This window comes from Rhinolophus sinicus, chromosome 9 (assembly GCF_057876585.1).
Source record: "Rhinolophus sinicus isolate RSI-liver-muscle chromosome 9, RSI-T2T, whole genome shotgun sequence".
Taxonomy (NCBI): domain Eukaryota; kingdom Metazoa; phylum Chordata; class Mammalia; order Chiroptera; family Rhinolophidae; genus Rhinolophus; species Rhinolophus sinicus.
This window is the reverse complement of record NC_142509.1, coordinates 16,371,031-16,397,965: the sequence shown is the minus strand read 5'-3', so window position 1 is coordinate 16,397,965 and position 26,935 is coordinate 16,371,031. Positions and strand designations below refer to the sequence as shown.

The 26,935-nt window shown below is 48.3% G+C and overlaps 1 protein-coding gene across 3 annotated transcripts in view; it reads left to right on the top strand.

The window, feature by feature from the left end:
* Positions 1-3,351: 3,351 nt before the first annotated feature.
* The window catches only part of DGCR8 (DGCR8 microprocessor complex subunit), a 34,968-nt gene continuing 11,384 nt past the window's right edge, over positions 3,352-26,935 (top strand). Inside the window, exons 1-10 of one of the 3 annotated variants that reach the window (XM_074321884.2) lie at positions 3,517-3,683; positions 7,763-7,974; positions 8,379-9,377; positions 9,843-10,002; positions 12,261-12,403; positions 12,568-12,850; positions 14,787-14,984; positions 15,245-15,346; positions 16,106-16,204; positions 17,889-17,971. In XM_074321884.2, the coding sequence (XP_074177985.2) occupies positions 8,658-9,377; positions 9,843-10,002; positions 12,261-12,403; positions 12,568-12,850; positions 14,787-14,984; positions 15,245-15,346; positions 16,106-16,204; positions 17,889-17,971 (1,788 nt within the window). In that variant the 5' untranslated portion in view covers positions 3,517-3,683; positions 7,763-7,974; positions 8,379-8,657. Of the gene's footprint in view, positions 3,684-7,762; positions 9,378-9,842; positions 10,003-12,260; positions 12,404-12,567; positions 12,851-14,786; positions 14,985-15,244; positions 15,347-16,105; positions 16,205-17,888; positions 17,972-26,935 lie in introns of all 3 variants that reach the window. The other 2 variants (XM_074321885.2, XM_088800867.1) reach the window with 2 other exon arrangements.

Here is a 26,935-nt window from a genome sequence, read left to right as displayed (position 1 = left end):
TGTGGCAATCCTAGCAAAATAATACAGTTGTGACCTTCACGTTACAGATGAGGAAACCGAGGCTTGGGGAGACACTATAACAGTCTCTCAGTTCCCAGGCAGGTGGGGAGACAGAGCCATGAAGCCAGGAAGAAGCAGGAGGACACGGTGGACCTTGGCGTGCCTGCCCCCGTGGGCCCACAGCCGTCCCATACTGGTCTCACCCTGTTGCCCGGCACCTCTCCTACCTTCACGTCCCTTGCTCCAGCCCCTGCCCCGGTCATGGTCATGCTTTCTGCACAGCTCCTGCCCCAGGGCCTTTGCACTTGCTATACCGTCTGCCTGAATAACTCCTCCTAACCACACTCTGCCTCACATCCCATAGGCCTTTGCTAAAGTTTTGGGGTTGGGGTGCATCCCATCTGAAGTTGCAATTGTCCCTGCCTTGTCCCCTGCTCTTTCTCTGTAGCAGCACTATATGACGCACTACTCGTATGTATTTTCATTGTTCCTTGTGTGTCTCCCTGTCGGAAGGAGAGCTCCAGGAAGTTAGGCCTTTTCCTCTCTTGCCCACTGCTGAATCCTGATGCCTAGGCCAGGTAGACATTTGAACAAAGGATGGTAGTGCTGGTGCTTCCCAAGGCTTCATTTACTTAGGTGAGTCCCTTGAAGTGAGGCCCCTGTGCTATTAGAAGGGTATAAGGACCCTAGGAAGCTGACACCTTCTAGAAATGCTTTTGACATGCCATCCAGGAAGGCCTGGACCTGACGTTGGCATGGCTTAGCCAATTCTCTGTGCTTGTCAACAGATGCATCTTATCCCTGAGTTCCCAACATGGGTCCTCTTCTCCCAGGTGGATGGGGAATTACCGCCTTCTCAGATTCCCCGTCCCAGATGAGCTTCTCCTGCTCTCTGGCTCCAAAATGGCCGAGTTGAGGTGTGCAAGCATGCAGGCTGGAGGTGTGGGGCTGACTGATGCCGAGGCAAGCATGACCATCCCCGGAATGCAGCCTGACCTCAGGTCTCATGCTGGCAGACCTGGGCTCCTGGACTTTTGGCCTCAGAGACACCCCCAGATCGCATCTTTTGATAAATTTGCATGTCTATGCATTTGTTGGTGACCTTGATCACTCGGCTAAGGTATCATCCAGGCCCTTCATCAGCGATTTGGCTCCTGGGGCAGCTGGATTGAGGTGAAAACACAGGAGCCCAGAGGGAAAAGTTTCCTTCCCCAGTTTGGGCTGGAGTTCCAGCTTCCAGCCATCCATCTTGTGACTCTGAGGCTGGATATAGGTGGGGACTTTGCAGGGTGTCCTGTGGTGAGGGTCTTTGTCACTCAGTTGGTTCCAGGCCATGTGGGAAGCTGGCTGTAGGGTGCAGATCTGAGGTCTCATGTCTAACTGGGGCAAGTGGGGCCTCTAACTCAGCAAGTATGGAAGTGTGGAGAGGTGGTTATAGCTGGGTGGTGGTGTGCTGAGGGTTCCCATGGGCTCTGACTGCACTGGGCCAAGGCCAGCAGCAGGCTGAGCCCAGAAACGAGACCCTCACAGGGCTCGATGCTCATTGTGAGGTGCCTGGTGCTTTCCACTGAGGGGGCAGGAAGGGAGGGAACGGCCTAGGTAGTCCTGCAGCTTTCTCACTTGCAACACTCCCTCTTCCCTGCCTTTTCTTAACCTTTTCATTTTGAAATGATTTCAACTTGCTACAAACTTGAAAAAATTGAACAAAGAATTCCAATATCCTTCATCCAGTTCCCCCAAATGTTAACTTTACCTAACCACAGTAAAATGATTCCAACCAGGAAATTAGCATTGATACAATATTAAGCGATCTACAGACCTTATTTGAATTTTACCAACTGTCTAATATCCCATTCCTAAACTAGATTCCAATCTAAGATTCAGATCCCACGTCGTAATTACTTGTGTCTCCTTTAATCGAAGACAGCTCCTCAAGTCTTTGACTTGCATGATCTTGATACTTGAAAAGTACCAGCCAGTTTTTTGGTTGAATGTTCCTCACTTGGGTTTGTCTGATCTTTCTTCAGGATTACATTCAGGTTTTGCCTTTGCGCATTAATACCAGTGATATACGAGATCTGACACTTAAGTTCATGAACTTGTTAAAACGATATTGCTAAACTTTTTTGATATCAGAGGGATTATTCATTATGCATGTGTACCAACTGGACAAACGGTTAACCAAGTTTACTATTTGGAAGTACTGAAAAGGCTGCGTGAAAAAGTTAGACGACCTGAACTTTTCGCCAACAATTCATGGCTCTTGCATCACGACAATGCACCAGCTCACACGACACTGTCCGTGAGGGAGTTTTTAGCCAGTAAACAAATAACTATTGGAACACCCTCCCTATTCACCTGGTCTGGCCCCCAGTGACTTCTTTCTTTACTCAAAGATAAAGGAAATATTGAAAGGAAGACATTTTGATGACATTCAGGACATCAAGGGTAATACGACGTCAGCTCTGATGGCCATTGCAGAACGAGTTCCAAAATTGCTTTGAAGAGTGGACTAGGCAGGCACTGGCATCGGTGCATAGCTTCCCAAGGGGAGAACTTCAAAGGTGACCGTAGTGATATTCAGCAATGAGGTATGGAGCACTTTTTCTAGGATGAATTCGTGAACTTAATTGTCCTACCTCCTATGTCCTCAGGAGGCCCACAGTATCCCTTTCCTGGTGCTGTTTTTTCATTTTTATTGAGATAATATACAATGCAACACACATCCTTCAAGAGTATAACTTGATAAGTTTGGATGTGTGTAGACATTTACTCTCACTTGAGTAAGGTGGTGGTGTCTCAGGTTTTTCCACCATTTTCCCTTTGCAGTTACTAAGTATCTTGGGGGAGAAACTTTGCAACTTTGTAAAACAACCCGCTCCCTCATACTTTAGCCCAGTATCTTTAACATCCATAGTTTTTGTCTGCAGCAGTTAATGTGCTGGCTGCCAAATGGTATATGTTCTTTCATCATTCCTTCTACATTTATTTACTGGAATTCTGGCCTAATTAAGGAAGAGTGGTCCCTTCTCCATTTACTGACACCCTCCCATTTCTGAGGCTCCTGATACAGTATTAGCAAATGAAAAAGTGCCAGACAATTGAACATACTTCTCCTTTTTTCCTGATTACATTCAATGCTTTTAATTGGAAAATGCCGGTGTCAACGGCCTCCTCCGTACTGCCTAGACCGGGACGGCCGCGAGCGCCCTCTGCTCCCGGCAGCCCCCGCGCTGCCCCGTTCCCGGCGTCCCCCGCGCATCCCGCGTTCATCTGTTCCCGGCATTCCCCGCGTTCCCCGTTCCCGGCGCTCATCGCGGCCATCGCCCTCCGCGAGGCGAGCCCCGCCCGGGCGGCGACCGTTACCGCGGCCGTGGCCTCAGCGCCTGGTCCCGCCCGCGCGGCCGCGCTATTGGGCCGCGCGCCGAGGCCGCGAGCGCCCCGCGCGGCCGATTGGTGGCCTCCGCAGCCCGCTTGGCGTCACCCCCAATACGGGGCGGCCGCGCGCAGGGATTGGCCGCGCGCCGCCAAGGTCCGCCCTCCGCTCGCCCGCGCGGCAGGCGGGTCCCGCCGACCGGGGAGAGCCTGGGTGGCCTTTCTGGATGGCGGCGGCGGCTGGGCCGTGAGGGTCTCCCTATTGTGGTCGGGCTGCGGGCAGCTCGGGCAGGCCACGGGTGCCGGAGGTAGGTGCGGGGCGCGAGGGGCGCCCCGCGGGCCGGCGGGCGGGCGCTGCGGCCTGCGTGAGGGCGCGCCCTTCCACTCTCGGGCCGGGGGCCGCGGGCGGCGAGGAGGGAGGGAGGGTGGGAGGGCGCGGGGTGGGCCTGGCCACGCGGAGTCCCGGCCTTTGTGAAGCATCATGGCCGCGGGCCTCGAAGAGCGCGGGGCGGAGGTCCCGCCCGGGGGGGTGCGGCTGGGGGGCGGGCCCCGGGCTCAGGTGGCACCGACGCCGGTAGCCTTCTGCCTGGGTAAACGGCCTCAGTGTAAAGAAGCCCCTCGCCCTGTGGGCCCGAAGCCGTAGCGTCGCTTTCAGGCGGGAAAGGTATGAACAGGGTATTGCTCGCTTAGGACCCTGCCGGGTGTAACACAGTTTGGGAAATCGGAGAAGTCGCCCAAGTCTTTTTCTTCACCACATGCTCATGGATTGAGTATCACGTAGATAATCGGAATGTTGTTTTGTTGTAACAATGATCACGATAGAAATAAATGGAAGGTGGCAACCTGTTGACAGTGATACCTGTCAAGTATCATCCGATGGACTTGGGTTGCTCATGGTAGAAGTTTGATTTGTGGTTTTGCATGCTTGCATGTACTTTGTTACCCCGTGCACGGCGGTCCAGCCTAGCGCTGGTGACTGCAAGGCCCACCACTAGGCCGGGACCCTCTTGTTTCCTGGTAGCAGGATGGACTCTCAGTCACAGGGCCACAGGCAACCCTGTCGCAGGCCTTCACTCACCAAACGGAGTGAATAGCCAATAATTGGTGCTGCCTGTGAGTACGGGGATGTGAGGCCTGTTGGAGGATGACAAAAGGAATGGATGAGGTCATACTGCCGCTGGGTTGGGCGGGAAGCTGCAGCAGGAGAGGCCTGACCTAAAGGCAGTAGCCACCTCACTGGACTATCACAGCCAGTACCTCCATGCCAGCCCAGCAAGTGGACTCCAGCCAAGGGCACTGTCCAAGCGTATTGGTTTTACCCCAGTGTCAGAGATCCAGGGGAGCCTGCTGTGAGTCTGCTGCTGGCTTACCATCACTTGGCAAGAAAGGTTTACATCCGTGTGTTCAATCAGCTGAAGCAGTAATGAAGCCAATGGCGGGAGAACCATCTTTTGAGCCCTTAATGTGGCTAGGCACTGTGTGGGGCAGTTCCCAAGGGTTGTTTTATAGTCTGATGGTGACCTTGGAGGTAGGAAATATCTGACTGGTTTGCTTGGTCAAGGCCTCTTGTAGCTGCCCTCCCCTCCTTGGCGATCTCATCCAGCCTCCTGGTTTTAATGCTGTCTCCTTGACATCTCCATCTCCAGCCCCAGCTTCCCATCTGAGATGCAGCCTCACCTTTCTAGCTGCCTCTTCCACATCTCCATGTGTTACTTTGATGCCAAGTAGCCATGACCAAACCTAAATCCCAATCTTGACTCTCCCCAAAACTCTCCTCATGGTGCCTTCACCACCTCAGCACATGCCAGCTCTGTCCTTGGTTTGGAGCCACTTGGATTCCTCGCTTAGGCCTCCATGCAACCCTCAGGACCATTTTTCACCATCTTAACATGCTGGTCCCAGCCACCTGAGCCTCTTAATTCTTCTTTGCTCACAGTCTTGCTCCTCTCTCCATTCTCCAGCTATAGTTTTTCTGAATACAGAGTGGTTCTTTTAAACTGCAAGATAGTGTAAAACTGAGGCAGTACAGACAGGAACCAGCTTGCCTGGGTGGTAAAGCAGCTGCACCACTTTCTAGCTGTGTGACCTTGAGCAAGTTGCTTACCCGTTCTCACAATGCTGTGAGAGCTGTTGAGTGGAAGTGTATAAAGCGCTTAGGACGGGGTCTGGCTGAGGATTGGCTGTCACTGCTGCCCTTGGTTCATGCGACCTCACTGCTTTGACCCCCCTGTCCAGTGGTCCATCTCTCTCAAGAGAAGAGCCAGACTCCTAGTCTTGCTCGCCCTCACTGGCATGGCCGCCTGTCATGCCCCCTCAGCACGTTGCTGTCACCTGCCATACTCCTATCCCAGGGCCTTTGCTGTTCTCTGTGTTGCCTGGACTGTCCCCTCCTCACACCCCGCACTACCCACCTGGCTCTCCTTGCCTTCAGATGGATGCTGGCTGTGAGGCTTTCGCTGTTCACCCTTCCTGAAGATGCCTCCCCTTCCCTAACCCCTTGCTTTGGTTTTTCTTGAGCACGTCTCAGTTTTTCTTAGTTGTTACTTGACCATCTCTCCTGCTAAAATGTGAGTTCTGTGGGTCAGAGATTTTGTCTGTCTTGCGTCCTTAGCATCTAGGATGGTATGTGTGCACCACGTGGAAGGTGCTCAGCAGACACTTGTTGAATGAGTTAGAGAAAGCTTGCAGAGGGAAAGCAAGGAACTTACCCAGGGCTGCCCCACCGTGGGGCTCTGCGCTTTGAGCTACTGCCCCCTGGGGCTGGGCAGATTTTCCTGGTCTCCCAAGGAGCGCACACGCTCTCTCCACAGCTCTCTGACCCCACCCTGTGCACCTCTTAAAGGCCTCCTTTCATCAGTTATTATCACTGTCATTTTGCTTTGTGCTTCTACGTGGCTGCTCCTTGGCCTTTTAACATGGTAGCTGATGTTCCCCGTCCTGTACTGCCATTTGTCTTCAATGCCTCCATCTCCTCGTGTCTTCATTTTAGCTGTTTTTAGCCCCCTAGAATCACAGATTGGCTCTTGGGGTGTGTGCAGACCTGCCAGGTGCTGAGGGTTTGATCCAGGTCTGATCTGTGTTCTGTAGCGCTGGGCGAGCTGACCTGCCTGTCCTTCTCTTAAATGATCTTTCTTGGTTGCCAGGAGACTGGCCTTACTCCACTCAGTGTTCCAGGTGCCTGTCTGGCTGCAGCCTCCTCAGCATTTACTTGCAGTTCAGAGTCTGTCATTATTATGTCCTGCATTTCCTTCATCCTTAGCACCTTTCACAGACACATCTCTGGGGGAAGTATCGTGTTAAGTTCGCATTGAAATCAGAACATAAGGATATCTTAGAATCTAGGAATAGAGTGACAGTTCAGTGGTCATTGCCCTTCCAACTGTGTCCAGGTGGTGGGGACCTTGTCTCTTGTTTATGGTAGTGTTTCCCTCGGAGTAGACAGTCAGTATTTGTTGAATGAAATGATTAAATCTAAACAAGTGTTTGATTTTTATATTGTGTCACCTTCAAAATACAACCACCATGCTGTGTCCCTTCACTGTAAACTTCTTAAATGAGTGATGTCTGCTGGCTCCAGACCATACAACTAGTCAAGTTGCCCCGTACGCATATATGGGCATGTGTGTATGTGTATGTGCACCCATGTACATGGCATATTCATGTGTGTGTGCCTGCACCTGATTCTCCTGCTCTGGTGCTCAGCCCTCCTGCAGACGTCTGGGTTTTCAGATTGTCCTTCTGAGCTGCCTTCACAGCTAGTGTTGTCATGCTTCCTCTGGAGTAAAGCTTCTCAAAGTTGCATCCTCAACTCTTTTTCTGTGTTCCCTCTCTGTGCAGCCTCTGTTCTGTGGTTTTGGGACTACCACCTTGCTAATGGGTTCTGGCCCTGTGTCTCAGGGCCAGTCACAGCTCCAGAGCTGTGGCCTCAACACCTGTTGGACAGGTCTGCCTGGAGGCGCCATCGTCTCCTCTACGGGCTCCTGCCTCAGTGCTGGAACACGTGTGCCCCTCCAGGGGGAAGCTTCACTCGTCTTCGGTTTTCTTGTCTGTGCTCCCCCCTCCCTGGTTAGCAGAGCAGTCAGTTCCGATCTTCACTGTACTTGAGGGCTGCTACCCAGTCATCAGAGCCTCTTTGAACCCCTTGGCTCTCTGGCCTAGAGGACTCTTCCTACACTTTGGGCACAGGAACTATGCCTGGCACAGGGGTCAGTCTCCTTTCTCAAATAGGGACTGAAATGTGGCATGAGAGTCACCTCACCCATGGTGGCTCCTCGTTGCCCCCAGGATGGAGCCAGGCTCCAGATGGCACCCAGGACTCCCTGTGCCTTGGCACCAGTTGTCTCCTGCAGCTCCCCTACCAACCCCAGCCTGGCTCCCTTCCCCACAGACACCACCCCCTCTGCTGGGAACAGAACCATGCCACCTCTGGCGACCTCAGCACGCTGCATCACTGTCCTGGTCCACGTGCCAGCTTGTGGGCCCAGGAGAGCCCTGGGGTTCCAGGGTAGCAGAGCGCCTGGCTGCACCTCTGAGGCCCTAGCGCTGCAGAGTTGAGCTGAGGGTCTCGCATTCACCCTCTGACTGACCCAGCCCTAGCAGGTGAGTGGATTGATGTCACTCTGATGGCCGGAGGGAGGCCGCACACTTTATGTGTTTTCTGGAAAGGGCAGCCTTGCACCGCGTGCTTGCTTACCAATAAACTGAGTTAGGGGAATGCTGCGGTGAAATTTAGTGTAGTTTTAATCCTTCTGAGCCTTAAGATAATACTGTTTTTATGCTTCTGAAGTAGGAACTACAGTGGACATTTAATACAATATTTAACTTTGGACTTAAATGATAATTTAGGTTCTGAAGAAAAAAAGTAAATTTAGTTTTAAAGACTAAAAGATTTTCTTAGGCAGTATTACTTTCTTTACTACACTGTTAATAGCACTCGACTCTTGGTACCAGGGAAGCGGAAGGTTTCTGTCATTTTGTGATGATGTTTTTAAATCTCTTTGCAGGTGGAAGAAGAAAGGTGCCACTTTGGCATGAAGACAGACTCGCTTAGTCGTCAGTCATTTAAGCTGAGTGCATTGTGATTTCCAATAATTGAGGCAGTGGTTCTAAAAGCTGTCTACATTAATGAAAAGAGCAATGTGGCCAGCTTGACTAAGCCGCCAGCGTTTGCAGCGCGGGCAGGACGGCACCCGGGTCTCGACGGACTTGTGCATGTTAGCTGTATAGATTTATGTAAGGTTTTTTAAAACTGGTCTTTTAAAATAGTCTTAACCACTTTTACTATGGAGACGTATGAGAGTCCCTCTCCTCTCCCGCGTGAGCCCGCAGGAGAAGCGGTGATGGAGAACCGTGCTTGTCCCCTCCAAGTGCTGCCCCGTGAACAGTCTCCACCACCTCCCCTGCAAACGTCCAGTGATGCAGAGGTAATGGACGTTGGCTCTGGTGGTGATGGACAGGCCGAACCCCCTGCTGAGGACCCACTCAACTTCTACGGAGCTTCTCTTCTCTCCAAAGGATCCTTCTCTAAGGCCCGCCTCCTCATAGACCCGAACTGTAGTGGCCACAGCCCGCGCACCGCCCGGCACGCACCTGCGGTCCGGAAGTTCTCCCCTGACCTTAAGTTGCTTAAGGATGTAAAGATTAGCGTGAGCTTTACCGAGAGCTGCAGGAGTAAGGACAGGAGAGTGCTGTACACGGGAGTGGAGCGCGCCGCTCGTGCAGAGTGCGGCGTGGCTCTTAGCCCTGTCGGTGGGGACGTGCATGCTTGTCCCTTTGGCGGGAGTGTGGGTAACGGGGTGGGTGTGGGCGGGGAGAGTGCTGATAAGAAGGATGAGGAGCATGAGCTGGATCAGGAAAAGAGAGTGGAGTACGCAGTGCTCGATGAGTTAGAAGATTTTACTGACAATTTGGAGCTAGATGAAGAAGGAGCAGGCGGGTTCACGGCTAAAGCAATCGTGCAGAGAGACAGAGTGGACGAAGAGGCCTTGACTTTCTCCTACGAGGTATGTCGGTGGCCCCTCCTTTGGAGTGCTCTTAGCAAAACCCAAAGAGAGGTGTTTGGGAACTGCAGCATCTTTTGAAAGGTGATGTTGCAGAGAAAAACAAGAAACCGTATGAGGTGGAATAATGTTAATGTGGAAAAAAGACAGCAATAAAGAGTCCAGATTTTTAAACTTCTTAATGAAAAGTTTGGCTGACAGGTTGGCCTTGTACCTTTTCCCCAACCTGAGTTGGAAGGTGCTGCTGAGAAGCGCTCCCTGATGGTGTGTGCGTCTGGACCAAGCCTGTTGGCTTCAGTTGTCGGTGTCATCCCATTTGCTTTTCAGATGATCATGCACCATAAAGACACACCTAGGCCCCCTCGAGCGCCTCTTTTCTGTGTCCGTTCTCACTAGTGCCATTAAGGTTGCCCGTTGTGCAGGAATGCGGGTGCTGGGGCCCTGGTGTCTGAACAGCGTGTTTTGCAGGACGATTTTGACAACGATGTCGATGCGCTGCTGGAAGAGGGCCTCTGTGCTCCCAAAAAGAGGAGAGTGGAGGAGAAATACGGGGGGGACAGCGACCATCCGTCCGATGCAGAGACAAGCGTGCAGCCCATGATGACCAAGATTAAAACCGTGCTCAAAAGTAAGTCAGCGGGTCAGACAGGACTGAGTTTTCACAAGCAGGCAGGAGGGCAAGTTTGAGAGCACTCGGGTTGCCAGACAGTAGTCGGCATGCTTTGGAGTGCAGGATAGTCATGTCTGATAAGGAGGAAACAGACAAGACTCAAGGTTGCATCCAGAATCACGACCCTCCAGGTGCAGATCGTGGGATCGTGGTGTGTGCTGTAGAAAGCACAGAGAGACGAGTCTTGCAGAGGAACTGGGAGGGGACCCCTTAGGAGGGGGCATTGGTGTGTGCTAGGAGATGACAGGACCGGCAGCCAGCGTATGTGCTGACGGAGGCCAGTAGTGGGTGCTCAGCGTGGTGGCAGGTCATGGTCAAGGTCTGCGTTCTGGGTTCTGTGTTGTCGGGAGAAGCCACTAGAAGCAGACAGGTGTTGTTACACAATTTTTGTCTAAAAGCACAGCTCTAGCTGTAGCATGGCCCATGCACTTCAGGTGGGCAGGATGGGAACTCGAGTACAATACAAGTGGAGGTGTTCTGAAGGTGCAGGATTTGGGGACAATGTGGAGAGCAGTGAGGAGGTGCCCAGAGTTGTGCCCCTGCAGCTCCTTTGTCAAGCCTGTCTGAGAGGAATTGGTGTCAGCTCCTGTCTGGCCTGGTCTGGAGGCGCCTGTGAGTGTTTAGATGGAGATGTTGGGCTGGGCACTTGGGCAGCGGAGAGAGGCTGAAGAGATGCATGGAGACTGGCACACAGGTGACACCTTAGGATGAGACTCAGGGTGCAGAAGTTGGCGAGATGTGATGGGAGGGAATTGAGGGGCAGGTGGTGTGCAGTCTGTGGCTGTGGAGTGGACATGTCAGCACTGCTGGGTACCACATGTATCTGCCCATGTTGGCTAGTGTGGGGTTCATTGGTTGCAGACGGAGATGAACCTGGGGCCTCAGCTTCTGAGAAGGGGTAGAGGGGGCAGGCTTCACCTTGGTGCCTCCAGCAGGGTTGCTTTGTGCCTTTTCTGTGGTTTCAGCAGACTCACTCTGAGCAGGTAAAGCCCTGTCCGTTCTGAGCAGGACACAGGTTTGGAGGACACCTGGCCACTTGGCCTGCCTGCAAGGGCGCTGCCTCCCCCTGCAGCCTTCTCCACCTGGCAGCCTGCCTCGCACTGCTGCCTCCCTCCCAGCAGTTGCAGGCTGGCCCTCATGCTCACAGACTGTGTACGAGTGGCATGTGAGCTCTTCAAACAGCCAGGCCAACTTTGTGACTGCTCATCGTCACAAGTGAATGAGTGGCCCGGATGCACCTGTGTCCTGTGTTGTGCTTGGCTTGGATTTCATTTGCTTTTCCCCCTCCTGACTTAGCCCAAAGCTGGTGTAAGCCGGCTCCTTGGCCCTTGCTCACTGGGGAGAGTGTGTGACAGTGCACAGACACTCCCTCCCAGGGGCCGTCCTGACACCAGCTGTCCAGTATCTGCCACTTGTGGGTATCAGGCCTGGGGCCCTCAGTGCTGGGCGGGGATGTGGTACTAGGGTGCCACCCCTTTGCCATGGGAGCCACTTGGCGCTATCTTTATCATGTATATATTTTTGTAGATTTCACTTGCTTTTTTTCCTTTTGTTTCTAAAATTTTTAACTTGATCCCAGTACCTGTAAGAAAATTAAGTTTTGGTTAAATCTTTGTCTTGTGTTTTTCCCAGCCACTAGGCCTGTCAGTGGCAGGTGTCAAATGGATAACAGGTCTTGAGCTATTTTTTTAAGGACTGCCTGTAAAACAAGGAAGAGGTTGGGAGTAGTGTTTTAAAATTGATTTATAAATTTATTAATTTGAAGTAACATTTTATATGCTTCATTACAGTGAGGACTTGTCACCTGGTTACAGAGAATAGTGTTCAATAAACATGCAGTTTATGAGCAAAGCTTACCCAGCCCCTGGGGTGCCTCTGGCCACAGCCAAGGCAGGCGCGTGAGCAGTCGAGTACCCATGGTGCTCACCAGCTGTGGAGGCAGCAGCCAAGTTTCCTTCACATTATACCCGGGATAAACAAGCACAAGAGAGCACAGTGTCGTGCATGGGAGGTACTGGGTGGCAGGCAGGACTGGGGTAGGCTCTGTCTGGTGGAAGGCGGACACTTCCCTACTCCCCTACTCTTCTGGTCCTGAGAGGTTCTTTTCAATATTTGGTCCATTTTACTGTTTTTATCTACCACGTGTCCATTTTAGAAACATCCCAATGGTTCTGTGTTTCTGAAGTGATTGTAGGATGTTCTTGTCTTCTGTGCAGGTCGTGGCCGCCCACCTACGGAACCATTGCCTGATGGGTGGATCATGACATTCCATAACTCCGGAGTCCCCGTGTACCTACACAGAGAGTCTCGCGTGGTCACTTGGTCCAGGCCGTACTTCTTGGGAACGGGAAGCATACGGGTAGGGGACACATCAGTCATGAATTTAGTCTTGTAAGTTCACAGACCAAACATGCACGTCTGCGCACATTGCACTGTAGCCAAGTCAAGGCAGGGGAAAAGCATCAGATGTTCAGACCTTTGGGGCCATCCTTGTAATCTGTGTCGCAATTTCACTATTCACAGAAACATGACCCTCCTCTGAGTAGCATCCCCTGTCTGCATTACAAGAAAATGAAGGACAATGAGGAAAGGGAGCAAAGCAGTGAGCTCGCCCCTAGTGGGGAAGTGTCCCCTGGCAAGCCACTCAGCCGATCTGCGGAGCTGGAGTTTCCCCTGGAAGAGCCTGACTCCATGGGGGCTGACTCAGGGCCCCCAGATGAGAAGGACCCACTGGGGGCTGAGGCTGCCCCCGGGGCCCTGGGGCAGGTGAAGGCCAAAGTGGAGGTGTGCAAAGACGAATCAGTTGGTAAGTTTCCGGATGAACTCTCTTTCCCCTTTGCTGGCCAGGACTGTCTGCAGGGATGCCCCTGCATTTCACACCTTCCCTTCCTTTTGCTGAGTGCCATCTGTTCCTAGTTGTGTCTGTGAGGCAGCGATTGCTAGGGATCTCTGTCCTAGTCCCAGGTGGCTGGAAAGCCTCATCTCCCTGTTCTTAGGAGAACCTATCCGGGTCCCGAGCTCCAGACCCCTGTGCCTTGGCTCTGCAGGGCCTCAAGTTCAATGCTGTCAGTGTAGACGGGTCTTCTCTAGTCACTTTTACGTTCACTCCTGAAGTCTTGCTTTTTCAGTAGGATGTGTGTTTGGTGTTTTGATTTATCCTGATGTACTCAGAGTGAGCTACTTCAATCCACAGACTCAGTGTGGGGAAACTCTGCCACTCTTCTGTGGACATTTCCTGCTTAAATCCTGCAGTTGCTTTTTGGATGTGTGTTGGTGTTTCTCACTGTCTCTTCTGTGTCTTTTGGTTTAGTTGAACCCATTCAAGTCTTAGTTGTCTCTTCAGTGATGGCGAGCTGTTCTAGCCCACCTACTGAATCTTTTTCAGAGGACTTGGTGTTTTCAGGATTTCTGACTGTGTTGCTGCCTGGCCTGTCTTATAAATCTTGCATATGAGGAGCCCTAGAAGAACTCAGGAGATGGGGCACTGTTGCCGAGGAAGGGGAGGTCGGCTTCTGGGGGCTGGGGGAGAAGCAACGTGCGTCTGGGGAACGGGCAAAGCGTCTCACTGGCCCCCCAGCTCCCCTGATGGATGGATCTGTCTCCCCTCAAACTGTCTGCCTAGCATTGTCTCCGTCCCTCATCTAAGTCGGCTTCCTCTGTCAGTGTGTTGGCGCTTTTCTCGGGGACCTAGCTGGAAGGAAGCTCTCCCTTTAATACTTTAACTTAATGTAGTGGGTTATTGCTTCATACCATGTGTTATCCACACGTAACACCTGAATGTGTTCCTGATGTTCTAAAACACCTGCCTCCCTCTCTTGCAAGAGGTGACCATTGATACTTATTTCCAGACTCACTTCTCTGCATTCATACGTAAAGAAATACGTAGTTTCAGTTTATAATTAAGTAGGTACAAGTAAATGGTTTTGTAGCCTTTTTTAACTGTATACATATCAGTCTTCCTACATGGAACTCCTCCCTCCACCTTCTGGGGTACTGCTCTTAGGGCTGGGTATGAGCCATGGCAGTGCCCATCTTGGGGCTTATGCTTGAGTGGTAGGAGGCAGGCAGGAAGGAAACCAGTGAGGCCATGGGAACCTCGAGCATGTCCTGGGGGAGAGGGGTAGTGGGTGCAACAGTAAAAGCGGGAGGTCCCAGGGACCTCACTGAATGGGAACCTCACTGAATGGTGGACAGAGGGGTGTGCTTTGGAGGCAAGGCACCTGGGTGAGCCATGGGGCCCGGCCAGGGACCGAAAGGGGGTAGGTGTGATGAGTGCCAAGGCCTGAGCTACCTGGGTGTGTTGTTGGATGCAGAGGAGGCCAGGGTGGCTGCAGGGGAGGGAGCGAGGTGGCAGTGGATACACGGCTCCCCCTGACTGCTGTTGGCAGGCAGGCCCCTGTTTTGATACAGGGGGAAAGGCCCTGAAGGCCATATGATTTTTTGTTTCTGTTTTTAAGCTTCCCTTTTTTTAAAAAAAATCCTAGTTCTTGCTCCAAATAAACTAAAAGGACATCTCAGAAGTTTGTTCATGAGGGACCCGGCAGAATAATTTGAGTTGGCTAAGTGAAGGGACCTAATTCTTTACTTTCCTTGCCCTTCAAAAGGAACAAGGAAAGGGCAGTGGGTATCACGTGGCAGGACCTGTGTGATGGGTAGCCCACTGCTGTCCAACTCACTGGGCAGAGGAAATATGACTCTTGCATTGAAAATTAGTTACTGGTTCTCTGGTAAATCTTGTACAGATCTTGAGGAATTTCGGAACTACCTGGAGAAGCGTTTCGACTTTGAGCAAGTTACTGTGAAGAAATTCAGGACGTGGGCTGAGCGGCGGCAGTTCAACCGAGAAATGAAACGGAAACAGGCTGAGTCCGAGCGGCCCATTCTGCCAGCCAATCAGAAGCTCATCACTTTATCCGTGCAAGATGCACCCACAAAGAAAGGTGAGTTGGAGATTGTAAATTGTAACATTGGCAGACTGGTTATACTGTTATTTTTTATTTGATGCTTAAAATGTATACTTTGTGCTTGAGTTGCACTTACTTCAGAGCTTATGTTTACTCCACCAATGCAGGGGTCCGCCACATTCACTGTGGTGAGCCCCTCCTACTCAGTGACTCAGTAGCTTGGATGGTGCCAGACCCCGAGTGCTCGCTTGTGGTGGGTGCTCACCCTGTTGCTGAGACGGTCCTTCTTGTCACAGAGTTTGTCATTAACCCCAATGGGAAATCTGAGGTCTGCATCCTGCACGAGTACATGCAGCGCGTTCTCAAGGTCCGCCCGGTTTATAATTTCTTTGAATGTGGTAAGTTTGACCTTCTGCATCTCAGTCCTGAAGTCACACACCTCACTTTAGTCATGGCTGGGGAGGCGGGCGCTGGTCATTAGCCCCATGTAGCTGGGATAGAAATGAAAGGGGAGGGCAAGGAGAGGCATGCAGCAGAGAAGCGGTTCATTTGTGTCCCATCTAAGGATCTGTGCCTCCTCTTCTTCCTTTGTCTGCACTTCCCCCTCCCCCACCTTCCTTTTGTCCCTTGTCCTGAGGAAGGCCTCCCACTGTCTCCAGGCGCCCCCAGGTGGATGAAGGGGCTTCAGGCCTGCACTTCCACCAGCTATGTCTCATCCATCCGACCTCATCACACCTTTGTGAAAACCAATTTGTTTTCTCCTTGGAAGCCAAAACCTAGGAGTCACTCCTTTTTTTCATGTTTCTTTGGCTTAACTGCATCTGGGCCTCCCCTCGCCTCCGTCGTCTGCCCATCGTTTACAGAGCTTGGTCCCTGTTCTGGTGGCTCTGCCTCTGTCCTCTTGTTGCCCTTCCAGCTCACTATCCCACAGTCCTGTTTCCTGCAATTTTCCTGGTGCGCTCTCTGCCTGCTGACCATTCCTCAGCCCCATCTCAATGCCTCAGGGAGCCCCTAGCTCTCTGCCTTCCAGCAGCAGCCCTGACACCACCTTATTTTGGTGTGAGCAGATTGTGTGTGTGTGTGTGTGTGTGTGCATGTGCATGCATGCTTTTAATGTCTTGGCAAGTGTGTTTTAAAATAATAATTTTAATTTTAAGAGAACCCAAGTGAGCCTTTTGGCGCCTCGGTGACCATTGATGGTGTGACCTATGGATCTGGAACTGCAAGCAGCAAAAAACTTGCGAAGAATAAAGCTGGTAATATGCCTGCTTGGGTGTCAGCCCCACGCTGCCTGCTGTGTCTGCCCCTCCCCTTGGCTGGGGAGGGCTGAGCAGCAGCCCAAGTGGGAGGGGAATGGCTGGGGCAAATCTATTTTATTTATGTAGTCATCTAGTTTGGGTTTATAAAATTGTGTGTTCATTGGAAAAGATTTAAATACAGAAAGTAAAACGTGAGAAATAAAAATAGAAGGTCCCTTGTCTACTCAGGGGCAGCTGAGCTGGAATCTCCCGTCTTTGTCCCCACTGCTCACAGAGCTGACTGGGCAGCTGGGCACTTGTTTTAGAGTGGGTTTGTATTTAAACTGAGCAAAATGTGGGCCTGCTAGGAGATGACAAACAGGTGGGTCACCATGCTGTTGGCATCCTCTTTCAGTGGTTTTGACGTTCGCAAGGATGATTTCCTAAGTCCTTCAAACTCCAAATTTGGGACTGCCACTCATTGAACACAGCATGGCAGCAGATTGTGGGAAAGCTTATGTTTTCTGGTTAAAATCCATTGCTCTTTTTGACCATGTATGTACTGTTTGCTTTTGTGCCCAGGATTAGTAGTCATTGGCATTCTTTTCTAGAAGCCATTTGCCTTAGCCTCAGGACTATTTGGCTTCTTCTTGGAGTGGACCACATTGTAGGGTGGCTGTTGGGTACACCCCAGGCCCTGGCACCCATAAGTCAATTATTGAGGTTTCTGTCATTCCCCTGTTGTCTTCCAGAGCAGCTCTGCCCTTCACAGAGTGTGAAGTATGTCAATTTTATCAGTCTCACAAGGTCTCGGGTCAGTGAAAGTATTTTTGCTTGTGAGACTCAGTTTCCCTTGGTGATGCTTTCTTTTGATGGTGTATGCTGAGGACAGTTGGAACAATACATTACTGTCTGTCCTTTCTCTGGGAGGCTGTGCTGGACTCACACACTCCGCCACATTTTCCAGGAATGCCTGCTGTCCAATTTTGAGAAATTCTGCCAAAAGACTTTTTAAGCTCAACCCTCAGAGCGGGGCCCAGCATGGGGTTGAGACATTCTCGTGGCAGGCCCTGCTGTACTCCTCTCCGTGTGCAGGGATCCACTTCTTCCGCCCAGGTCCTAGCTGCTCTCTAGACATCTGCACTCAGATGTCTTGCTAGCACTACAACTCTACAGGGTCAGACTGTTGCTCACATCCCGCCCCCCTCCACCAGTGCCCCACTTCCTCAACCCAGTGGCAAGTGGCAGCCCTGCTCACTCAGGCCCCTGTGCTCACCATGCAGCCATCCCTGTGCTCTGAGCTGCAGATGCTTTCTCCAGAGGATCATCCTGTGTGGCTGCCTATTCCTGCCGCACGCCAGTAGCCTGCTCAGCCTGGAGTCCTTCCTACTTGGTCCAGGTTCTGCTGAGTCATTTGCCCCCACGTCACCAACGTGATTCCTCTGACACACAGATCTCTCCCTCACCTGCTACAAGTGTCTCAGGGCAAAAGCACCCCTAGCACTGCCTCCATTCCTCAGGATGTACTTTTTTCCATCTGCTGTCGCTGCCTCTAAAGTGCTGCTGCTCCCTGGGGTCCTTGCTCCCCTCTGAGCTGTGGAGACCTTGGCCTTCCCTGCATAGGATCCAGTGTGCAGCTTGCTCTGGAGTTGGGAAGCCGGCTGGACCCAAGCCCTCATCCTCAGAGTTTTTCTTTTCCTAGCCCGAGCTACGCTGGAAATCCTCATCCCTGACTTTGTTAAACAGACCTCTGAGGAGAAACCCAAAGACAGTGAAGAGCTCGAGGTGAGTGTCATGATTCTGCCCTATTTTGAGCTGCTGATCTGATTCTATGGTTATTTGTAGCAAGGGCTTCTCAAATCTGAAGAATGCATTTTTTATAATAGCTTTATTGATATATAATTTATATGCCATAAATTTTATCCTTCTAAACTATGCAGTTCAGTGGGTTTTTGTATATTCAGAGTTCTACAACCATCACAGCAACCTAAGAATATTGTTAATACTCCAAAAAGAACACCCCATACCCATTAGCAATCACTCCTAAATCTCCCGATTTCCTAGCCCCTCAACATCTGGCAGCCACTAATTGCTGCTGTTTCTGTGGATTTGCCAATGTTGGACATTCCATAGCAATGGAATCACATGACGTGATCCTTGTTACTAGTGTCTTTCACTTAGCATGCTGTGTTAGCTGTGGGTCTTACAGATTGAGGATGTTTCCTTCTACTCCTGGTTTGCTGAGAGTTTTTGCCAGGAATGGATGTTGGGTTTTCTCAAATGGTTTTTCTGCTTCTATTGCGATGATCATGTGGTTTTTGTCTTTTACGTTACTAACATGATGGTATATTACATTGAGTGTTGAACATTAAACCAACCTTGCATTCCTGGGATAAATCCCACTTGGTCGTGCATAATCATTTTATGTGTTGCTGGATTTGGGTTGCTAGTATTTTGTTAAGGACTTTTATAGCTATATTTATTTATAAGGGATACTGATCTGTAGTTTTCTTGTTTTTGTTGGTTTCAAGATAATACTGGCCTCAAAGAATTAGTTGGAAAGTGTTCATTCCTCTCCCATTGTGTGGGATAGTTTGCAAAGGGTTGGTATGAATTTTTTAAACCTTTGATAGAATTCATCAGTGAAACCATCTGGGCCTGGACTTTTCTTTGAAGTTATTTAATTACTAATTCATCTTTTTACTTGTTATACATCTATTCAGATTTTCTGTTTTTTCTTGAGCCAGTTTTGGGACTTGTGTCTTTCTAGGAATTTTCCCATTTGATCTTGATTATCATAGTATTCCCTTATGATCCTTTTTATTTTGATAAGGTTGTGATGTCCCTGCTTTAATGCCGATGTTAGCAGTTTGAGTCTGTTTTTTTCCTCTTTGTCAGTCTAAAGATTTGTCGGTGTTGTCAATCCTTACAAAGATCCAACTTCTGGTTGGTTTTGTTGACTTTTCCTATTGGTTTTTTATTCTCTATTTTGTTTATTTTTGCTCTAGCATTTCTTATTTCCTTTCTTCTGCCAGGTTGGGTTAATTTGTTCTTTTATAACATTTTAAGATTAGGGTATTGATTTGAGTTTTTCTTTTTAGACATAGAGTTTACAGCTATAATTTTTCTTCTATGTACTGCTTTAACTGCATGTTGTTTCTGTTTCCATTCATCTCAAAGTATTTTTCTAATTTCCCTTCTGATTTCTTCTTTGAACCATTGGTTGTTTTAGGAGAGTTTGCTTTTCATATATTTGTGAATTTTCCAAATTTCCTTTAGTTATTGATTTTTTTTTTTGGAAAGATTTTATTGGAGAAAGGGAACAGGACTATTTTTTGTATTATTATTATTTTTATTATTATTATTATTTTTCCAAGTCAAGTTGTTGTCCTGTCAATCGTAGTTGGGGAGGGCGCAGTTCAGCTCCAGGTCCAGTTGCCGTTGTTAGTTGCAGGGGGCACAGCCCACTATCCCTTGCGGGAGTCGAGGAGTCGAACTGGCAACCTTGTGGTTGAGAGCCCACTGGCCCATGTGGGAATCGAACCGGCAGCTTTTGGCATTAGGAACACGGATCTCCAACCGCCTGAGCCACTGGTCCGGCCCCTAGTTGTTGATTTTTAACGTAACTCTGTTGTGGTTCAAAAACATAGTTTGTATGATTTCAGTCAATTCTCTTTTAAACTTATTGAAGCTTATTTTATGACCTGACATATGGTCTGTCCTGGAGAATGTTCCATGTGCACTTGAGAAGAATGTATATTGTGCTGTTACTGGGTGGAGTGAAACAGATGTCTTTTAGATCTAGTTGGTTGTGTGGTGTTTATTGTTTTCTTTCCTTGTTGGTCTTCTCCCTCGTTCTTCTAGGCATTATGGAAAGTGAGGTATTGAAGTCTCCAACTCTTATTGTTGAATTGTTTATTTCTCCCTTCAATTCTGTCAGTTTTTGCTTCATGTATTTTGGCACTATTGTTAGGTACATATATGTTTGTGATATTTGATATAATAAAAAATGTGTTTGGTCCTTGTCCTGGGTTCCTGGGCAGAGCTTCTAATGTAATACAATAAGTTATTATTTGGTTTTTGTCCCCAGTTCTTGAAATAGCTCCAGGTTGACAAAGGTGAATCGAATGTCTTTTGTTACTAACACTCCCCTTTCAACCTCCTGGAGTTTATGTTAATGAAATGACTTTTGGAAAGCTCCTAAGGATGTGAGGGCTAGTTGTTAGGGGAACCTACCCTCTAATTAGAGGGTTGGAACTTGCAACCCCACCCTTCATTTCACCCTCAATGTCCAAGGATGGGGAGAGGGACTGGAGGTTAATCACTGATTGCCAATGCTGTAATCAATTGTGCCTATGTAGTGAATCCTCCATAAAAAACCCAAACCAGAGGTGTTCAGGAGCTTCTGGGTTGGTGAACATGTGGAGATTGGCGTTGAGTGGTTCGCTTGAAGAGGGTGTGGAAGCTCCGTGCCCCTCCCCTTGTACTTTGTCTTACGCATTTCTGCCATCTGGTTGTTCCTGAGTTACATCCTTTTATAATAAACCAATGATCTAGTAAGTAAACTGTTTATTGTGTTCTGTTAGCTGTTGTAGCAAGTTATTCAACCTGAGGAGGGGTTTGTGGGAAGCTCCAGTACATAGCTTCTTGATCAGAAGCACAGATAACAACCTGGATTTGTGATTAGCATCTGAAGTTCTGGTAGCTGTCTTGTGGGACTGAACCCTACTCTGTGGGGTCTGCTGTAACTCATGGCAGTGTCAGAATTGCTTGGTGGGGAAAACCCACACATTTGGTTTCAGAAATGTTGAGGGTAGAAGTAATTTTTATTTAACGCTTGTAATAGTTATATCATCTTGATGGATGGACCCTTTTGTGATTATTATATAAAGTATCCTTCTTTATTACTAGAACAGTTTTTGTCTTAGAGTCAGTTTTGTCTGATATAGTAGCCACTCTTGCTCTGTCAATTTTTGTTTGCATGGTGTATCTTTTTATCCTTTTAATTTTAACCTATTTGTGTCTGAATCTAAACTATGTCTCTTATATGTAGCATAAGTTGGATTTTGTTTTTATACTGTCAATCTCTGCCTTTTGATCAGAGGGCTTAGTCAATTTAAATTTAATGTACATACTGAAAAGGTAGAGTTTCTGTATGCCATTATGCTATTGTCTTCTGGTTTGTGTCTTTTTTGTTCTTCAACTCCTCCTTTACTGCCTTTGTGTTAAATAGATACTTTCTAATGTACCATTTTATTCATGTGTTTCTTTAACATTTTTTTTTTTTTAATTTTCTCAGTGGTTGTCCTAGGGAGTACCAGTAACACCTAAACTGAAAACAGTCTCGTTTGTATTAATACCAACTAATTTTAGTTGTATACATAACGTTGCCCCTATGTAGTTCGGTTTACCCCCAGCTTTATGCTGTTATTGTCACAAATTACATCTTTATATGTTCTCTGTCCATCAGCTAGATTTATAATTATTGCTCTGTGTAGTTGTCTTTTAACTTAGGAAGAAAGTGAAGTTACAAAACAAAATACATTTATATTGTCTTTTATTTACTGATGTAGTTACCTTTACTTTTTGTAGTGCTCTTAATTTATTGTATGGATTCAAGTTATGGTCTGTAGTGTCCTTTTATTTCAGCCTGAAGGCTCCTTAGTGTTTCTTGGAGGGCAGGTCTACTAGCAATGGATTTTCGGGTTTTTTTTATTTGAGAATGTCTTCATTTCTCCTTCATTTTGAAGCACAGTTTTGTTGGATATAGAATTTTTGGTTGACATTGTTTTCCTTCATAATGGGAATGTGTGATTCTACTGCCTTCTGGCCTCTATAAGAAATGAGAATTCAGCTGTTAATCTTGCTAATAAGGATCATTTTATAGATGAGTTGCTTGTCTTACTGCTTTTGAGATTCTCTTTGCTTTTGGCCTTAGAGATGTCTGGATTTGGATTTTTTGGAGTTTATTCTGTTTGGTGTTTATTGAGCTTCTTTGATATATAGATTGTTTTTTATCTTTGGGAAGTTTCAGCCATTATTTCCTCACATATTCTGTTTGCCCTTTTTTTCCTCTCTTCTCTTTCTGGGACTCCTATTATGTGTAAATTGGTACACTTGATGGCATCTAAATGTTTATGAGGCTCTGTTATTTTATTATTTTTTAATGTTCTTCAGACTGGATATTTTTAGTTGGTCTATTTTCAAGTTTGCTGATCTTCTGACTGATCTAATCTGCTGTTGAACCCCTCTAGTGAAATTTTCATAATTTCTGTCTTGATAGTCTCGATTTGGTGAAATATTGTTCTTGTACTTCCCTTTAATTCTTTAGACTTTTCTTTTAGTTTTTTTTTTTTTTTTTTTTAGTTCTTTGAGCTTATTTATTATAGCTGATTTAGTCTTTGTCTAGTAAGTACATCTTCCTCATGGTTTGTAGTGACTGCTCCCCCACCCCATGTATGATCTATACATTTGTTTCTTTTTACATCTTGTAATTTTTTGTTCTTGTTGAAACCTAGACATTTTAAATAATACGATGTGGGAACTGTGGATATCAGATTCCCTCCCCTTGCCAAGATTTGTTGTTTTTGCTGTCTGTTTAGTGACTGTTAGTTTGTTAGGACTGGCGTAATAAAGTATCACAACCTGGGTGGCGTAAACTACAGATATTTATGCCTCACAGTTCTGTGAGGCTAGACATCTAAAATCAGGATGTCAGTAACGTTGGTTCCTTTTGGGGGATGTGAAGGAAGGAATTTTTCCAGGCCTTTCTCCTTGATTTGGAGATGACTATCTTTATTATTCACATGGCTTTCTTTCTGTATATATGTTTGTCTCCAGATTTCCTCTTTATAAGGATACTAGTCATATTGGATTAGAGCCCACCCTAATGACCCCATTTTAACTTGATTACCTCCATAAAGATCCTATCTTCTAATAAGGTCACATTCTGAGGTACTGGGAGTTAGGACTTCAACATGTAAATTTGTTGGCAGGGATACAATTCAACCCATAACAGTGACTTTCCGAGACTAATTCTGAAGTTCAGGTAATAGATATCCTGATCTGAACCAGTAAGTCTTCTAATCTTTGTCACCATGTGTGGGTTCACGTCCAGTGCTCCAGTAATTGAAAACTCTGCTTTAGTCTTTGCTTCCCACTTGTATATAAAGTTTCTGAGTCAACTAGGGGTAAGAGATTAAGGCCTTCTCAGTTCTTTCCTGGGCATCCACATGGCTGTCTGGATCCCTAGACACATTGGAGATTTTCAAAGCCCTCTATGGTCATCTCATTTTCCAGCTTTTCCTTTTATAGTTTTTGAGCTGCCTCTTGCTTGTAACCTGGTATCCTAGCTTCAGGCAACTGCAGTATGAAACAGTTGCCACTGATTATTTTTGGCAAATCCTGGGGAATGGATTGTTTTCACTTAGTGAACTATGAATTGGGTCAAGTAAAGATCTCTGGTTGGGGTGTTGGGGTCCTGTTCTGCCTTCTGGCTAGAAAGCTGCTGCTTCCCAAGGCTACCATGGAGTTGGGAAGGGGAGATAGGAATGAGTTAAGTTAAAACTCTACAAAGTCTCGTTGTTCTTAACAAGATTCAGTCGTTTTTCTTGAGCAAATACTCCTTAGATTGTTTTCATTAATTTCCAGAATTCTGAAAAAGTTCAGTTGACAATTTTTGACAGTGCTCTTGATACTTTATTATAGAGGAATAAATTTTGGAGGTCCTTATTCTACTACAGAAGTGCTTCAGGATATATTTTTAAATCTTTAAAGTCTTTGTCTAGTAAGTCCATCTTCCTCAGGGATTGTTTGTAGTGACTGCTCCAATATTTTTGGACTGATACTGTTACAAAATATGGTAAAATGCCCTTGGCGGTGTTAAGTTGCACTCAAGGTTCTAATGTTTTCTATGGTTATTGTCATGGATAGGCCACAGATAGATCATAGACCCCACTCCCAGGAGAGAGTCTCAAAAGGACTTCAACTTTATTTCTGAATGACCCAGCTGTGGAAAGATCGCACTCAGGGAGGCTTCCAAAGCATGTTGGAGAACCCCTTGCCCAGACCCCTACGTGCATCCCAGCCAGACTCAGGATGATTGTTGCAGTCGATGGTGCCTGGGCTATATAAGATTCACCCCACCATTCTTTCTAAGAGGCAGCCCTCCCCGTCCTTTGATATGGAGTAGCAGAAATACGAAGCAGTGACTGTGCTTCTGGTGCTGGGAAATGGCCTGGACCCAGGCAGGCAGGGATGTGTGGCTCCGGCAGCCTTTCTGGAAGATGGGACTTTGCTTTGATGCCGCGGTTGATCCAAGCAGGTTCTGCTGTTGACCCCTAGGAGAGGTCTCATCTGTTTGAGCTTGTAGGACCCATAGCCTGCTTGCTGTGATTATTATTGTGGTCAAGTTTACAGTAATTCAAGTAGATTAAGATTGAGTTGAGAAATTTTTGACATGTTGAGATAATTGAAATTTCTCCAGGGTGGGTAGAGTGAGGGTTGGGAACGCCTTGTTTCAAGGTAGCATCTAAGAGAGGCTCTACATAGTATGTAGCCTCAGCGACACCAGCATCTTACTCAGTTGGTTGCTGAATGAATAAACAATTCAGTCCATTTTTTAATCATTCTAATGGTCCCTGTGCCTACTCTTGCTTTTGTTTGCTTTTGTGTTTGGCATCCTCTGGTTCCTCAGCAGGAACTGCCCAGTTGTCACTCTGACCAGCACGGGGACCCAGGGCCCCGGAGTGTCCATGTCCTCTAGCTTCGGCGGGATAATTTGTGTTCCTGCGAGACTGACAATCCCCACTCTGTATACCAGGTGCTCCCTGTAGCCCTGGTTCCCTGCTCTGCCTCCGCTGCCCTTTGCAGCCCCACTGCCTGCATGTGGCCTCCTCATGTGTGGCAGTGCCAGGGGATACACACCTGGAGGGCAGCAGCTTGCCCCAGCCTGCACCGTCAAACCTGTCACTGCTTCATGCTTGGTGTTGGGAGGCTGGCAGTTAGCTGAACAGAACCTCTTGTCTGTTGCAGGCACATGGTTTTGATGACGTCCAGCTGGCAGTCTTTGTGTTCAATTGTTCTGTCATCGTCCACCTTTCCTCCTGTCCTTCATTCTTTAACTTACAGGATTGTTACGGCCTTAGCATTATTCCTAGAGCCTTTCACTTCAGGGCCTCTGGAGTCGCGTGGAAGCGACTGCAGGTTTCTGGAAGTTGTGCTTGGGCAGACCCGTGCTGATATGTATGTACCCTTGGTGTTCCCTTTCTTCCACAGACAGCAAGGTGACATACGTGGTCGGTCATACACCACACAGTAGCAGGATTTAGGTTCTCACCACGTACTCGGGCTCTTCTGGAAAGTGAGGGATCTTTGTAGAATCATATCAGAAACTAGCCTGAAAAAGAGGAGGTTTCCCCAGGTGGAGAAGGGCACATGGGAGGATTGCCATGTGGATGGCATCAACTAGACTTGGAAATCCCAGGTGAAAGTTTCCCTTGTACATACGAGGGGCTTTCCATGTCAGTTCTCCAGTTCTGACACTATCTGGGTTTCCACAACTCAGCTCAATTCTGACAACTCCTGTAGCAAGAGCTACATGGATTTGGATGAAATCCCACAGGTGAAAGGGCTCAGTCCCATAAGATTGCCCCCCCCCCCTTCAGAAGCCAGCCACAAATGGCGTGGCCATGCTACCCACGCTCTGCCTGCTCAACTCCAAATTCAGAGGTTCCCGTGACCTCCCCTCAGATTCCATAATTTGCTGGAATGACTCCCAGAACTCTGGAAAACACTTACCTTACAATTACTAGTTTATTATAAAGGATAAAAAGTACGGCCAGAGGAGGTACTTAGGTTGAGGTCCAGAAGTGTCCTGAGCACAGGAGTCTCTGTCCCTGTATAGTTTGGATGCGCTGCCTTCCTGGCACATGGATGTGTTCACCATCGGAAGCTCCCTAAATCTTGTTCAAGAATTGTATAACCCAATGTCCAGTACCCTCTCGCAGGAGGTGGGGCTGGAAGTTTGGTCTTCCTGGTCACCAGGAAGCTCACTCTGAGCCACCTCATTAGCATAAACGCAGGTGTGTCCAAAGGGGCTCATCATTAATAACAAAAGGTAACTCCTGTCATCTGGAAATTCTATGGGATTTAGGAACTCTGTGCCTGGAACGGGACACAGTGGCCAGATACGTGCACCGGTGCTCTTGAAAGGTATTTTTTCACGCTTCTAATTTAATTGTATGTGTGCACACCTCCACCCACATTTGGTGTTTATTTCCTCGTTTTGAAATTTATCAGAGGATAAAGCAACTTTCCAGTCAGGTTGGGGGTTGGAGTAGCACATGTGTTGGCCTGAACCTGGCTGTTTCTATCTGTCTCGTTCTCGTGAGTGGCTCAGTGATGGAGGGCCCCTCTTCCCTGTGGTGTCCCTGGAGATGTGGCACCAGAGCCACCACGTGCTGTACAGGGTGCAGTTTCTTAGCTTGGGTGCTGTGGGGGCAGTGTCTGCTCTGTTTGGACTCCAGCTGTGAGGGCCCTGGTGCTTTGGGAGCTCTTGCTGTAGGCTGCTGTCGGGGAGCTGCGGTGGCACAAGGTCCACGTGTGAGGTGGCACAGGTACAGAATATGAGAGCTGCCTCGGGAAGGAAGCGGAGGCTCCGGACGAAGCACCTTTGGTATTGATTAAAAAGGGAGAACATGACCAGAACAGTCACTGTTCCCTTTTAAAGGCCTGGAAAGATTTCTTGGT